At 42.1% G+C, this 15,719-nt stretch overlaps 1 protein-coding gene across 1 annotated transcript in view; it reads left to right on the top strand.

The window, feature by feature from the left end:
• CFAP73 (cilia and flagella associated protein 73) overlaps positions 1–7,955 on the top strand; it is a 49,557-nt gene extending 41,602 nt beyond the window's left edge. Inside the window, exons 6-7 of the mRNA XM_082272561.1 lie at positions 669–827; positions 7,720–7,955. Of these exons, the coding sequence (XP_082128687.1) occupies positions 669–827; positions 7,720–7,815 (255 nt within the window). The 3' untranslated portion in view covers positions 7,816–7,955. The remainder of the gene's footprint in view (positions 1–668; positions 828–7,719) is intronic.
• The last annotated feature ends 7,764 nt before the right edge of the window (positions 7,956–15,719 follow it).

The raw sequence follows: 15,719 nt of genomic DNA, 5'->3' as shown, positions 1-15,719 counted from the left end.
GAGAACAGAAGTTCTACATGGAGTCCATTCACATGGTAGTGGCATCCCTAATTCAGGGGGATTTCTTCTCGCTTCTATCAAGGATGCCTATCTGCACATTCTAATATGTGCTGTTTGCCAGTGCTTCCTCCATTTTTGCCATGGACGAGGAGCATTATGAGTTGTGGCGCTGACCTTTGGTCTCACCTCCGCACCTCGAGTCTTCACAGGAGTGTTGGCCCTGGTCCTGGCATTGTTTGAGTCAGTGGGGAATCGCGGTACTGGGTTACCTGGATGATCTTCTTATGCGAGCAGAGTCTCCAAATGTTTTGCTGGACTACTGGAGATTGCTCTGCCAACTCTGAGGGAGTTTGGTTGGATCCTGAACATTCAGGAGTCTGCTTTGGTTCCTTCCACCAAAACTGGACTATCTGGGTCTAACTCTGGACTTGGCCTCAGCTAGAATGTTTCTTCCTCAGGAAAAACTCCAGACATTTCAGGAGGCAATTCAGCTTCTGTTGATTCTGCAGCATTGAGGCAAGTATGTGTTTTTTGGTTTTCCTTTTAAGCGAACACTGCAAGGTGATGCTCACTCAACACGTACCATTAGCTGGATGTAATTTGTTTTTTTAATTGCACTCAAAATGTTTTGAATTAGGACAATTCATGCTTTCTGAAACATTCTGCAGGAGTCCCGATGGGCACAAATTCAAAATACCGCAGCTGAAAATACATTACGATTGGGTCGAATCAGAATGGCAACTCTGAATCTCTTCCAAATCATCACTAAGCAGATGCATATCAAGTCAGATGCATCCATAGAAGACACTGAAGGGCAGCTTGAAAAGGTGACTCTCCAACTAACACATTTCCTGATCTGTCTACAAACAATCACATAACTAAAGAGTTTAAGTCTGTCAAGCTTTGGCATCTGCACAGAACACAAAATTACTGAAGGTTAAATTTCATAGGTTAATTGGGCCTGTGTTAGATGCATTTATTTTAATTAAAAGATATGTTCTTACTCAAAAAAGTAATACTCTACTTTTTTCCTGCATCTAACCACTAAATGTACACCTGAACCACAATCTAATCCTATGCCTAATGTTGCAATCCAAAATAAAAAACTAACAATTGCTGATTTGTTTTTGAAGGTTCACATTGTGGTGCAGACATCTGTATCCTTCCATCACTACCTGGTGGGTTGCTGACCCAACAAGCATGTGTATATTAGTTGTCAAGGTTGGCAACTCGCCAAGCAGTGAAGGAAGGATATGGATAACAGCTCCATAGCATGTACCTTAAAAAGTCAGCTACGGCAACTCCCCTGTTTCTATCCTGAAAGTTTTTTTTTTTTTAAGCCTAACCATTAATGTCTCCATGCCAAAATGTAATCCTTAAACTAAACGTAATCCTTGCATGTAAATTTGTGCCAAAATACATACCGTATATCTCCCAAACCCCCTCCCCCTATATATATATATATATATATATATATACACACACACATACACAGTTAGGTCCATATATATTTGGACACAGGCAACATTTTCTTTTTTTTTTTAGGTATTTACCAAAACGTATGCAAGCTATGGTTATATAATGGATATGGACTGAAAGTGCACACTCTCAGGTTTAATTTAAGGGTATGTACATCCAAATTGGAGGAAGGGTTTGGAATTACAGCTCTTAAGAATAGCCACCCCCCCCTTTTTCCCTTTTTCTAGGGACCAAAAGTAATTGGACAATTGAACAAAAGCTGTTTCATGGCCAGGTATAGGCTACTTTTTTGTTATGTCTTCATCAATTAAGCAAGTAAAATGTCTGGAGTTAATTCTAAGTGTGGTATTTGCATTTGGAATCTGTTGCAGTGAACCTACATTATGCGTTCAAAGGAGCTGTCAATGCAAGTAAAACAGGTCATTCTAAGGCTTCAAAAACGAAACCAATCTATCAGAGAGATAATAGCAACATTAGGAGTGGCCAAATCAACAGTTTGGTACATTCTGAGGAAAGAATAAAGCACTGGTGAGCTCAGCAACAAAAAAATGCCTGGACTTCCATGGAAGACAACAGTGGTGGATGAACACAGGATCCTCTCTATGGTAAAGAAAAACCCATTCATAAAGAAAAAAACATTCATAAGCCTGAAGAACAGAAAAGCCAGATTAGACTGCCAAAAAACATCTAAAAAAGCCAGACCAGTTCTGGAAAAGCATTCTTTGAAAGGATGAAACTAAGATTAGTCGGTACCAGAATGACGGGAAGAAAAAAGTGTGGAGATGGCTTGGAACAGCTCATGATCCAAAGCACACAACGTCATCTGTAAAACATGGTGGAGGCAGTGTGATGGCATTAGCATGCATGGTTTCCAGGGGCATCGGTCATTGGTGTTTTTTGATGATGTGACAGAAGACAGAAGCAGCCGGTTGAATTCTGCAGTGTTTAGGGATATACTGTACTGTCAGCCCAGATTTAGCCAAATGCAGCAAAGTTGATGGGGCGGCGCTTCACAGTACAGATGGACATCAATCCAAAACACACTGTAAAAGCAACCCAGGAGCTTTTGAAGGAAAAGAAGTGGAAAATTCTGCAATGGCCGAGTCAATAACCCGATCTCAATCCAATTGAGCATGCATTTAATTTTCTGAAGGCAAAACTAAAGGCAGAAAGACCCACAAACAAAGAACTGAAGATGGCTGCAGTTAGAGCCTGGCAAAGTCTCAGAAAGGAGGAAACTTAGTCTTTGCTAATGTCCTTGGGTTCCAGACTTCAGGTAGACATTACCAGTAAAGGATTCTCAACAAAATATTAAAAAAATTAACATTTTGTTTATGATTATATTCATTTGTCCAATTACATTGACCACTGAAAATGGGGGAGACTGTATAAAAAAATGGTTGCAGTTACTAAAATTTGTACTTGATATTTATGTTGATATTTATGTTCAACCCCTTAATTTAAAGCTGAATGTCTGCACTTCAAATTCATTTGGATTGTTTTGTTTTAATTTTATTTTGGTGGCATACAGAGCCAAAAGTATGAAAATTGTGCCTGTGTCCAAATGGATCAAACTGTATACATATATTGCCCCCAAACATTTGATGCAGTGGTCAGATTTGGTGCAGACCCCTGGGCCTGAGACAAGGGTAGTTCTGTACCAGAAAGGCATATGTGGTCAGACATTTCCTGCCTGCAGATTCAAGGATAAACTAAAAGTCTGGTCTGGAAACCCCGTAGATACTAAAGGAATGGTAACTTGAGATTGGACTCAACCAACATAGCTGGAACAACCAACCACTGGTTTAAAGAGGTAATCCACCCCAACACTAAATATTCTACATGTACAGGCCTCCACGATCTAAGACTAACCTATCTAGCGTTGTAAAGAAGACATTTTTGAAGTTGCTTCGGGCCGGTCTCCAGTGGCGGAAGCTCTGCAGAAGAGACTGCTGATAATTCCTGTGAAATGAATGGTAAGTGACGGCACCCATAGAGTTACTATGGGGCTTCTGTTGTCGGCTGCCTCCTCTGCACCCTCTTCCACAGCGCAGCCATCGTTGACAGCTCAGTGTGGGACCGGACAGGAGCAGCTTCAGAAGTGGTATGTACAGTGGGTACGGAAAGTATTCAGACCCCCTTAAATTTTTCACTCTTTGTTATATTGCAGCCATTTGCTAAAATCATTTAGGTTCATTCTTCTTCCTCATGAATGTACTCATTTGCTCTGACATGCATTGTGATCTGGAAGGTCTTATATAGACAGGTGTGTGGCTTTCCTAATCAAGTCCAATCAGTATAATCAAACACAGCTGGACTCAAATGAAGGTGTAGAACCATCTCAAGGATGATCAGAAGACATGGAAAGCACCTGAGTTAAATATATGAGTGTCACAGCAAAGGGTCTGAATACTTAGGACCATGTGATATTTCAGTTTTTCTTTTTTAATAAATCTGCAACAATGTCAACAATTCTGTGTTTTTCTGTCAGTATGGGGTGCTATGTGTACATTCATGAGGAAGAAGAATGAACTTAAATGATTTTAGCAAATGGCTGCAATATAACAAAGAGTGAAAAATTTAAGGGGGTCTGAATACTTTCCGTACCCACTGTATATGGATTTCTTCTTTACAGGGCTAGATAGGCTAGTCTTAGATTGTGGATGCCTGTAGATGTAGCGATTATAATGTTAAGGTGGACTTCCACTTTAAGTACATATTTGCCATATCAAGTATAAGTGCACACTTATCGCAAACGTTCCTGGGAAATGTTTTCACAACCCTTTTTAAATAGAGACTACATATGACATTTCTCTGTAAGCTTGTAAGTGAATGTTCCACTGGGGTTTTAAACAAAATAGATTTTTATAATTACAGTATCGCACAAACGTGAGTACACCCCTCACATTTTTGTAAATATTTTATTATATCTTTTTATGTGACAACACTAAAGAAATGACACTTTGCTACAATGTAAAGTAGTGAATGTACAGCTTATATAACAGTGTAAATTTGCTGTCCCCTCAAAACAACTCAACACACAGCCATTAATGTCTAAACCACTAGCAACAAAAGTGAGTACACCCCTAAGTGAAAATGTCCAAATTGGGCCCAAAGTGTCAATTTTTTGTGTGGCTACCATCATATTCTAGCACTGCCTAAACCCTCTTGGGCACTAGAGCTTCACAGGTTGGCACTGTATTCCTCTTCCACTCCTCCATGAGGACATCATGGAGCTGGTGGATGTTAAAGACCTTGCGCTCCTCCACCTTCCTTCCGATGCCCCACAGATGCTCAAAAGGGTTTGGGTCTGGAGACATGCTTGTCCAGTCCATCACCTTTACCCTCAGCTTCTTTAGCAAGGCAGTGGTCGTCTTGGAGGTGTGTTTGGGGTCGTTATGTTGGAATACTGCCCTGCGGCCCAGTCTCCTCAGTAAGAGGAGCATGCTCTGCTTCAGTATGTCACAGTTCATGTAGGCATTCATGGTTCCCTCATTGAACTGTAGCTCCCCAGTGCTGGCAGCACTCATGCAGCCCCAGACCATGAACCAAATAAGTTTATCTTGGTCTCATCAGACCACAGGACATGGTTCCAGTAATTCATGTCCATAGTCTTTCTTCAGCAAACAGTTTGCGGGCTTTCTTGTGCGTCATCTTTAGAAGAGGCTTCCTTCGGGAACAAAAGCCATGCAGACCAATTTGATGCAGTGTGCAGCGTATGGTCTGAGCACTGACAGGCTGACCCTCCCACCCCTTCAGCCTCTGCAGCAATGCTGGCAGCACTCATATGTCTATTTCCCAAACACAACCAGGGTCTTGGCAATTTTCCTATAGCCCTAGGCCATCTTTATGTAGCGCAACAATTATTTGAGTGATAACACCAAATTTAACACACCTCCTCCCCATTCACACCTGAGACCTTGTAACACTAATAAGCCACATGGGAGGGAAATGGCTAATTGGGCCCAATTTGGAAATTTTCACTTAGGGGTGTACTCACTTGTTGCCAGTGGTTTAGACATTAATGGATGAGTGTGTCGTTTTTTGTGGGGACAGCAAATTTACACTGTTATACAAGCTGTACACTCACTACTTTACATTGTAGCAAAGTGTCATTTCTTCATTGTTATCACATGAAAAGATATAATAAAATATTTACAAAAATGTGAGGGGTGTACTCACTTTTGTGAGATACTGTATGTGTTTGGCAGTGTGAAATGTGCTCAGTTTTAACCTCTAGCTGTGTAAAATTCCTAAAAAGCAGCCATGATGTTTGCTTTAGCATTTGACAGTCGTGTTTATATTTAAAAGCTAGGCTTGAATTTAACTAAAGGGGTGTGGAGAATAGGGCACTCTGGATAACAAGGAGACTTTAACAAACAGTACATGACTAGCTCTTGAAATGTGATTAATGTACCACAGTAGCCCTTCAGAAGAAGGAAGAACACTCTATAGCAAAAACAAAGCAGAGAAGAATGTGCTTCTAAGTGCAGAAATAAAACACTTTTAGAAGAAGGGAGGGTTAAAAACACTTATAAGATGGAAGTGAAAAACAAGCATATCAATGAATCCGTAACATCCAGCGAGATGCCTCCTTAGAGTAAGGACAGCTGCAGGTGCAAATTCCAGCCGACCAGCAATGGGAAACACTATGCCTCTTATCTAGGAGGGAGAGCCGTGCTGTCAGGGCCAGCATAGAATGCAGGCAACCAGAAGTGATGTCAGAATGGGCAACACATGTTTCTGAGTATGCCCAGTGGCTCCTTCTTTAAACCAACCACTGGTCGGCTGGAATTTCCACCTGCAGCTGTCTCGACACCCAGGAGGCATCCCACTGGACGTTATGGTTTCCTTGATATGCCTGCTTTGCACTTACATCTTGTAAGTGTTTTTGACCCTTCCTTGTCATTAAAGTGTTTTATTACTGCACTTAGAAGCACCTTCTTCTCTGCTTTGCAGTGTTAATTTTGTTTTAGTCTTAGTCTTAGGACTAAAATTGCATTTTAGTTTTAGTCCCATTTTAGTCTTCTGCAAGTGTTTTAGTCGTATTTAGTCGACTAAAACTCCAGTACATTTTAGTTGACTAAAACATCTTACATTTTAGTCGACTAAAATTCATTTTTCATTTTAGTCATCTATAATCGAATGGGTGTAGTTCAATTGTAATTTGTAATGCATTATTTAAGCATTTCTCTACAATTTCCAAACTCATTATATACTACTGCTGGTCCTGGAGTGAAAAATCAAATAGGTTATTATTTATGATATTAAGCTTTGAGCATGCACTAGCACAGCACTACACCAGTTTTAATTTTGGCAGCAAATTTCAATTTCGTTTTAGTTATAGTCTTATGACTAAAATGCCATTTTAGTTTTAGTCGTATTTTAGTCATCTGAATTGTTTTAGTTTTAGTCGACTAAAATTGTGTTCATTTAGTCGACAAAAACGTTTTAGTCGACGAAATTAACACTGCTGCTTTGTCAATTTTAGCTAAATGCTAGGGTCACATGAGAGTTTATCGTTCTGTGTCTGCCTTACATAAAATGCTGGATATCTGACATTATCCACACTGAAATGATACAGTTGTTATGAGAGTTTTTTTTACTAGAAGCAGAACATGTTTACTTTGCACATGATTGATGTTTGAAATCAGCATAGCTTCACCTCATTCACTAAGTAAAAATTCACTTTTAAAAGTGAATGTGGTGTACTCTGTTTTAGTACTTTAATCCTGTTTTCTCACATAGAACAGGTCATTTGTGCGTAATGTCCAGTATCGCCATAGATCTAGGGCTACATTCATATGGCTAAATGTCTGCAGCTATTTTACTGCGTTTAGAGGTGGATAAACACCATTCCTGGACACAGGAACACTCTGTGGTATGGTGGTATACAAACTGGCCATTTACCTGTAGCCAGTTTGTGTGTGGCCGCATAAACGTTGCCCCTGGACGCACACAAGCTGTGTCCAGGGTCAGTCGTAAGCTCCATTTGCATGTAACTGCTTGAATGAGTGGCTACATGTGACTGGCAGCAGCGCCTGCCATTGATTTGTACAGAGCACAAATTTGCGCAAGCAATGTCTACTGATTCTTGCTGGCAGCCACCCCCTGGCTGCAGATATTCGGTTGTCTGAAGGTAGCTTCAAAGCACCACCATTTGCTATATGTCCTTTTTACACCTAAGTTATTTCATTGCCTCGTACATCTAATACTAACAATATTTTCTTGTGCATTTAGATTAAGATCTGCTTTGCGGACCTTGATGCCATATATAAAGATCTAAAGAAGGCTGAAATAAATCCGCAGACACCTGCCATGTCTACTGCCAACTGACTGTGTGCAAAAGTTACTGTTGCAAAACTTGAGTTCACCATGCCTCATCCTGCATGCATCGCCCATTTCTTATTACGTACTTAACTTTACTTCCATAAATGCAGCATTGACATTCTTCACAGCAGCATAATAATAAATGAAGTAATGACCAAGAGGTCACAGAGGACTGTGGATTTAAGAAAATCTAGATTGGAGATACACGGGATGTATGTGTATATACTGTATATATATGTGTACAGTATCTCACAAAAGTGAGTACACCCCTCACATTTTTGTAAATATTTTATATCTTTTCATGTGACAACAATGAAGAAATGACACTTTGCTACAATATAAAGTAATGAGTGTACAGCTTGTATAACAGTATAAATTTGCTGTCCCCTCAAAGTAACTCAACACACAGCCATTATTGTCTAAACCACAGGCAACAAAAGTGAGTACGCCCCTACGTGACAATGTCTAAATTGGACCCAATTAGCCATTTTCCATCCCCGGTGTCATGTGACTTGTAAGTGTTACAAGGTCTCAGGTGTGAATGGGGAGCAGGTGTTTTCAATTTGGTGTTATCTCTCTCACTCTCTCATACTGGTTGCTGGAAGTTCAACATGGCACCTCATGGCAAAGAACTCTCGAAGGATCTGAAAAAAAAAAAGAATTGTTGCTCTACATAAAGATGGCCTAGGCCAGGGGTCCTCAAAACTATGGCTTGTGGGCCGCATCTGGCCCACCAGGATCCTGAGCCCAGCCCGCCGGCCGGGATGGATGGATCATTCATGTTGTTTGCCGGGCACGGCGGCAGCCACGGCTATTGCGGCAGTGCGATCCTCCAAGACTCCATCGGCATAGGGCTGACTAGCTGTCACTCACTGTGCAAGTCTCACACAGGACAGGTGCTTCTAGCCAATAAAGTGCTGAGTGCCTCAATGTGACGTCATTTATCCCCACCCACAAGAGAAAAGAGACGCCCACAGTCCCTGGTTGTCCCACACGGTGTGGTTTTGGAGAAGAGAAGGTAAGACAAGAGAAGAGATGGGGACGGGCGGACCAATGTATGATTAGGAATCAGGATATAATTTATATCAGCAGTAAATATATAAGCAGCAGTATTAGAGTATTATATATTTTATTTATTATTATTTTTTTTTTTTTAAACAGAGAGTTTATTGAAATTCAAATGCAGTACAAATAAAAATATCAATAAAAAAGTAAAACGGTTAACAGTAAACAGTACAAGGCGAGTACAACAATATAGGCATTGCACATCAATCAAGGTCGTGGCATGTGGAGCACCTATACAACTGATATATAAGGCACGGTCCAGTAATGCTAGGTGGTACATATTGGTACAATTGTAGAACAATGTGTGGAAACAGAGCCCAATGGGGCAAGGGCAATTACCTGAGCCATCTTATACATTCGTGTCCGGGCAGCTCACCCACCTGTCCCAGATCTTATCGAACTTGGCCGGGTTCCCCCTATGCTTATAAAGTAATCTATGAAAGGGGACAATAGTGTTAACCTCCCGTATCCATGCACCAAAGGTCGGGGGGTCACTACGCATCCATGTCCTTGCTATTAATTTCCTGGCCACAAACAGTGTCTCCTGCAGAAAAATGGTCACAAACTTATTCATCTCCCCATCCGGATAAATACCAAGGAGACACTGCTTGGGGTCCAGTTGTATGGGGGAACCCATCTTGTCGTGAAGAAAGGCTACCACATTTATTATTATTATTATATGACTATATTATATGTCAGCAGGAAAATATAATACATACAAAAGCAGCATTCTTGTGTGATTCCCAATATTATATATCAGTAAAGTGATATATAATATACTGTCTAATATATATATATATATATATATATATATATATATACTGCGCTGTATAAATCCTATATAATAATAATAATTATTTAGGGGATCACACAACACTGCTGCTGTTGTATGTATTATATTTACTGATGTATATAATAATGGGGATCACACAAGACTGCTGCTTTTGTATATACAAATAAAATATGTGCATTGGAATCCGTTCATATTTTTTTCAAACTATAGTCCGACCCCCAACAGTGAACTGGCCCCCTGTTTAAAAAGTTTGAGGACCCCAGGCCTAGGCTATAAGAAGATTGCCAAGACCCTGAAACTGAGCTGCAGCACGGTGGCCAAGACAATACAGCGGTTTAACTGAACAGGTTACACTTAGAACAGGCCTCGCCATGGTTGACCAAAGGGTAAATGCATGTGCTCAGCGTCATAACCAGACGTTGTCTTTGGAAAATAGACATATGAGTGCTGCCAGCATTGCTGCAGAGGTTGAAGGGGTGGTGGATCAGCCTGTCAGTGCTCCGGCCATACACCACACACTGCATCAAATTGGTCTGCATGGCTGTCGTCCCAAAAGGAAGCCTCTTCTAAAGATGATGCACAAGAAAGCCTGCAGGAGGTTTGCTGAAGACAAGCAGGTTAAGGAAATGGATTACTGGAACCATGTCCTGTGGTCTGATGAGACCAAGTTAAACTTATTTGGTTCAGATGGTGTCAAGCTTGTGTGACTGCAACCAGGTGTGGAGTACAAAGTGTGTCTTGCCTACAGTCAAGCATGGTGGTGGGAGTGTCATGGTCTGGGGCTGCATGAGTGCTGCCGGCAATGGGGAGCTACAGTTCATTAAGGGGACCATGAATGCCAACATGTACTGTGAAATACTGAAGCAGAGCATGATCCCCTCCCTTCGGAGACTGGGCCGCAGGGTAGTATTCAAACATGATAATAACCCCAAACACACCTCCAAGACTACCACTGCCTTGCTAAAGAAGCTGAGGGTAAAGGTGATGGACTGGCCAAGCATGTCTCCAGACCTAAACCCTATTGAGCATCTGTGGGGCATCCTCAAATGGAAGGTGGAGGAGCACATGGTCTCTAACATCCACCAGCTCCGTGATGTCGTCATGGAGCAGTGGAAGGACTCCAGTGGCAACCTGTGAAGCTCTGGTGCACTCCATGCCCAAGAGGGTTAAGGCAGTGCTGGAAAATAACGGTGCCCACAGAAAATGTTGACACTTTAGGCCCAATTTGGACATATTCACTTAGGGGTGTACTCACTTTTGTTGCCAGCGGTTTAGACATTAATGGCTGTGTCCTGAGTTATTTTGAGGGGACAGCAAATTTACACTGTTATACAAGCTGTACACTCACTACTTTACATTGTAGCAAAGTGTCATTTCTTCAGTGTTGTCACATGAAAAGATATAATAAATTTTTACAAAAATGTGAGGGGTGTACTCACTTTTGTGAGATACTGTATATACACAGTATAATAAATATTATATACATACATTTTTCTATGTTAAAAGGTTAGTTCACATTTACCAAAAACTGCCTATGCAGATAAGGGGAGTGTAGATGAAAGCAAACTGTGCAGCTTTGACCAAAATGTATTAATACCCTTGTTATAGGTGTAGACCATTTATGTACCTCATGAAGCCTGGCCTGAAACTCCCAGGATGTTGCTACTCAAGGCACAGCTATTATTGTTCACTTTAACCATCACAGAAATTAGCTCTTTCTCTGATTCAAACCCCCTGAAATGTTAGAGTTAAGAGTTTGAGAGCTCACTCCTGTGCTGGTGAACAGTAATAGCTGGGCCTCGCCTTAGAAACGCCCTGAGACTTTTTAGGTCAGGCTTCATGAAGTATGTAAATAACCTACACAGCTATAGCAAGGGCATTGTTCAAGTTTACTGAAAGCAGAACTACACTGAATCGGAGCACCACAAACCAAAAAACTGGATTTTTGACTTACCGTAAAATCCTTTCTCTGAAGTTCATTGACAGACACAGCTCCATATTCTTCTTAACCATCGAGTTATGTTGCCCCCTACAGGAGTAGGACACTAGGCAGGAAAAAAAACGTTACCACGCCTATGGGGCAATCCCTGCAGGCATACACCCACTCACTCTCTATTGGATTCAGTTTTGTTGCAAGTAGTGTTAAAGGAAAAAACCCCAACCCACTCAGAAATAGAGGGGCAGATGCTGCATCTGTCAATGAACTTCAGAGAAAAGGATTTTACGGTAAGTAAAAAATCCAGTTTTCTCTATCGTTCATTGACAGATGCAGCTCCATATTTTTCTTAACCATTTGGACGTCCCAAAGCAGGATTTGCATGAGGGGTGGGAAAACAACGCAGAGAAAGATCGTAATTCCCCAAAGGCTAAACTTAACTAACCAGTTAACATGGAGCTCAACCAGGAACAACTGGAGCTCACCTAGAAATACATACACCCAAAAAGAGTATTTTTCTCTTTTAAACAGCAGCCTGCAAAACCTTGTGGCCAAAAGAAGCATCCGAGGATGCCGACACATCTACATAGTTACATAGTAGGTGAGGTTGAATAAAGACAATAGTCTATCCAGTTCAACCTGTGTAGGTGTGTGTGGCTGTAATCATCTCACATACCCCTGAATGTTCTGATCCTTGAGATGCACGTCCAATAGTCTTTTGAAAGCCACCATACTACCCGCAGAAACCACCTCTTGTGGTAAAGAATTCCACAATCTTGTAGCCCTAACAGTAAAGAACCCCCCACGTTGCCTGAGGTTAAAACGCTTTAACTCCTCTAATCGCATTGTATGCCCCCGAGTCCTCATGCAATCCCTTCGACTGAACAGCTTTTTTTCTAAGCTGAGATCCCCATTAAGATATTTAAAAATTGATATCATGTCCCCCCTCAGGCGTCTCTTCTCCAGGGAGAATAAATCAAGCGATTGCAGACGCTCTTCATAATCAAGGTCCTCCAATCCCCTAATTAGTTTAGTTGCCCTTCTCTGGACTTTCTCCAGCTCCCAACACATCCCTTCTGAGGACTGGCGACAAGAACTGGACAGAATACTCCAGATGCGGTCGGACCAGAGTTTTATAAAGTGGAAGGATTATAGTCTTATCTCTGGAATACATCCATTTCTTTATGCATGCTAATATACTGCTAGCTTTGGCAGCTGCCGCTTGACATTGTTGCCTAGTCTATCATCAACCAAGACTCCCAGATCCTTCTCCATTTTTGATTCCCCCAAGGGTTCCCCTCCTAACGTGTATTGTGCTTTTATGTTTCTAGTCCCCAAGTGCAAAACCTTACACTTCTCTACGTTAAACCTCATTTGCCAAGTCGTTGCCCACTCCGTTATTTTGTCCAGGTCATCCTGTAGGATATCTGCTTCATGCTGTGCAGTTATTGCCCTGCCCAATTTTGTGTCATCTGCAAAAACTGATATTGAACTACTGACCCCGACCTCAATGCTGTTTATGAATAAATTGAACAAGGTTGGTCCCAGGACTGAGCCTTGGGGGACCCCGCTTACCACCTCAGACCAGTCTGAGTATGCGCTGTTTATTACCACCCTTTGGACACGCCCTTTTAGCCAGTTCCGTATCCAAAAGCAAACCCTGCTGTCGATACCTGCAGACCTTATTTTATAAATTAAGCGCTTATGGGGGGAACTGTATCAAACGCCTTAGCGAAATCTAGGTACACCACATCCACTGGTCTGCCCCTATCTAGCTCACAGCTCACCTCCTCGTAGAATGCTAATAGATTGGTTTGACAAGAACGCCCATTTGTAAACCCGTGCTGGTTATTACTGATGATGCTTGTCTTTAGCAAACTCTACGATATAGTCCCTTATCATCCCCTCCAGAAGTTTACATACTATCGATGTCAAACTGACAGGCCTATAATTTCCCGGGACATGCCTCTGACCCTTTTTGAATATCGGAATCACGTTAGCTTTCCTCCAATCTCCTGGTACATCTCCTGTCCTAATACTGTCCGCAAAGATCAGGAACAGTGGTCTGGATATAACCTTACTGAGTTCCTTGAGTACTCTCGGATGTACGCAATCCGAGCCTGGTGATTTGTTTGTGTTAAGTTTATCCAGCCTTTCCCTGATTTCACCCTCTGTTAGCCATAGTGGCAAGTCCTGTGTATTACTACTAACCAAACAGTCATGTTCAGTGTACCCCTCCGTTTCCTGTGTAAATACTGATGAGAAAAAAGCATTCAGCACGGTTGCTTTTTCAGTGTCTTCTGTAACCATCCTCCCATCATCGCTAATTATGTGTGCAATATGCTCTGCCCTAGTTTTTTTGCTGTTGATATACTTAAATAGTTTCTTTGGGTTTTTTTTACTATCCTCCGCTATTTGTCTCTCAAAGTCTATTTTAGCCATCTTAAATTTCGTGTTTACACTTCTTATTTGCCTCCTTGTATTGGTCGAAGCCAATACTGTGCCTTCTGATTTATATTTCCTGAAGGCCAAGCTTTTTAACGCTACGGTTTAGCCAGCCAGGTTTGGCCTTGTCTCTTCTAAATTTATTTCCCATAGGAATGCACTGCAAGATGCCTTTGCTTAATATGTTCCTAAAGCATTCCCATTTTTCCTCTGTGGTCAGGGATCCTAGGGTTCGGTCCCAGTTTACCCTTTCCATCATTGAGTACAATTTTGGAAAGTCTGCCCTTCTGAAGTTAAGGGTTCTGATGTTCCCCACCTGCCTTGTTCTATTGTTGTTTACACTAAATGTGATCATCCTGTGATCGCTAGAGCCCAGTTTGTCCTGGACTCCAACCTCCGAGATTATGTCTGGGTCATTAGTGATCAATAGATCCAGGATTGCGTTTTCTCTAGTAGGAGAATCCACCAGCTGTGACATGTAATTATCCTGTAAGGTTTCTGTGAATAGACGGGCCTTATGTGAGTGTGTAATCCCCTCTCCCCAGTCAATGTCGGGATAATTGAAGTCCCCCAATATGATGACTGATCCTAGCTTTGCCACTTTACCCAAAAGTGCTAAAAATTCCAGCTCTACCTCCTCCCCTTGTTTAGGTGGCCTACAGCAAACCCCCACAATTACTTTTCCCTTTACTCCTTCCCTAAGGAGTTCTACCCACATGGATTCTAACTCCATACTCATCCCTTCCATAATGTCACTCCTCTCTATCACCCTTACATTGTTCTTGACGTAGAGACATACCCCTCCCCCTCTTTTTCCTACCCTGTCCTTCCGGTACACCGAATACCCTTGGATATTTGCCAGCCAGTCATGTGAGGGGTCGAACCAAGTCTCCGCTATTCCCACAAGGTCTATGTCCTCCTCATGAACTAACATTTCCAACTCATCCATTTTATTAGCTAGGCTCCTGGCATTAGCATATACCCCTCTTAGTTTTACGGAAGTTAAACGTGATTGGTTATGTTTATTCCTGTTTGGTCTGAGGTTCTCCCGTACATACCTACCGATTGACGTTGTGGACCTACTGTCGCTGCTGACCCTACAACTGCCTTCAGTCCTTTGCTCCCTCCTAACTGACTCTACTTCTGAGCCCTCCCCCCCGTCTCCTAGTTTAAAAGCCCCTCCAACTTGGTGGCCATCTTTCTCCCCAAAAGAGCTGTACCGTCCCCATTAAGGTGCAGCCCATCCTTACTAAAGAGCCGGTAGCCGACTGAGAAGTCAGCCCAGTTCTCCAGGAACCCAAACCCCTCCTTCCTACACCAGTTCCTCAGCCACTTGTTAAGTTCCCTAATCTCCTTCTGCCTCTCCTGTGTGGCTCGAGGTACAGGCAGTATTTCAGAGAAAACCACCTTAGAGGTCCTTTTCCTCAATCTATTACCTAAGTCCCTGAAATCGTTCTTTAGGATCCTCCACCTACCTTTAACTTTGTCATTAGTGCCCACATGCACCATGACCGCTGGGTCATCCCCAGCCCCGCACAATAATCTGTCTGCCAGATCTGCGATGTGCCGAACGCGGGCGCCCGGTAAACAACATACTGTTCGGTTCACGAGATCTTTTTTACAGATTGCCCTCTCTGTCCTCTTGATAATTGAGTCCCCAACTACCACAAC

The sequence above is a fragment of the Pelophylax lessonae genome (genome assembly GCF_965119305.1).
Source record: "Pelophylax lessonae genome assembly, chromosome: 1".
NCBI lineage: Eukaryota > Metazoa > Chordata > Amphibia > Anura > Ranidae > Pelophylax > Pelophylax lessonae.
This window is presented reverse-complemented; position numbering and strand designations above follow the sequence as displayed.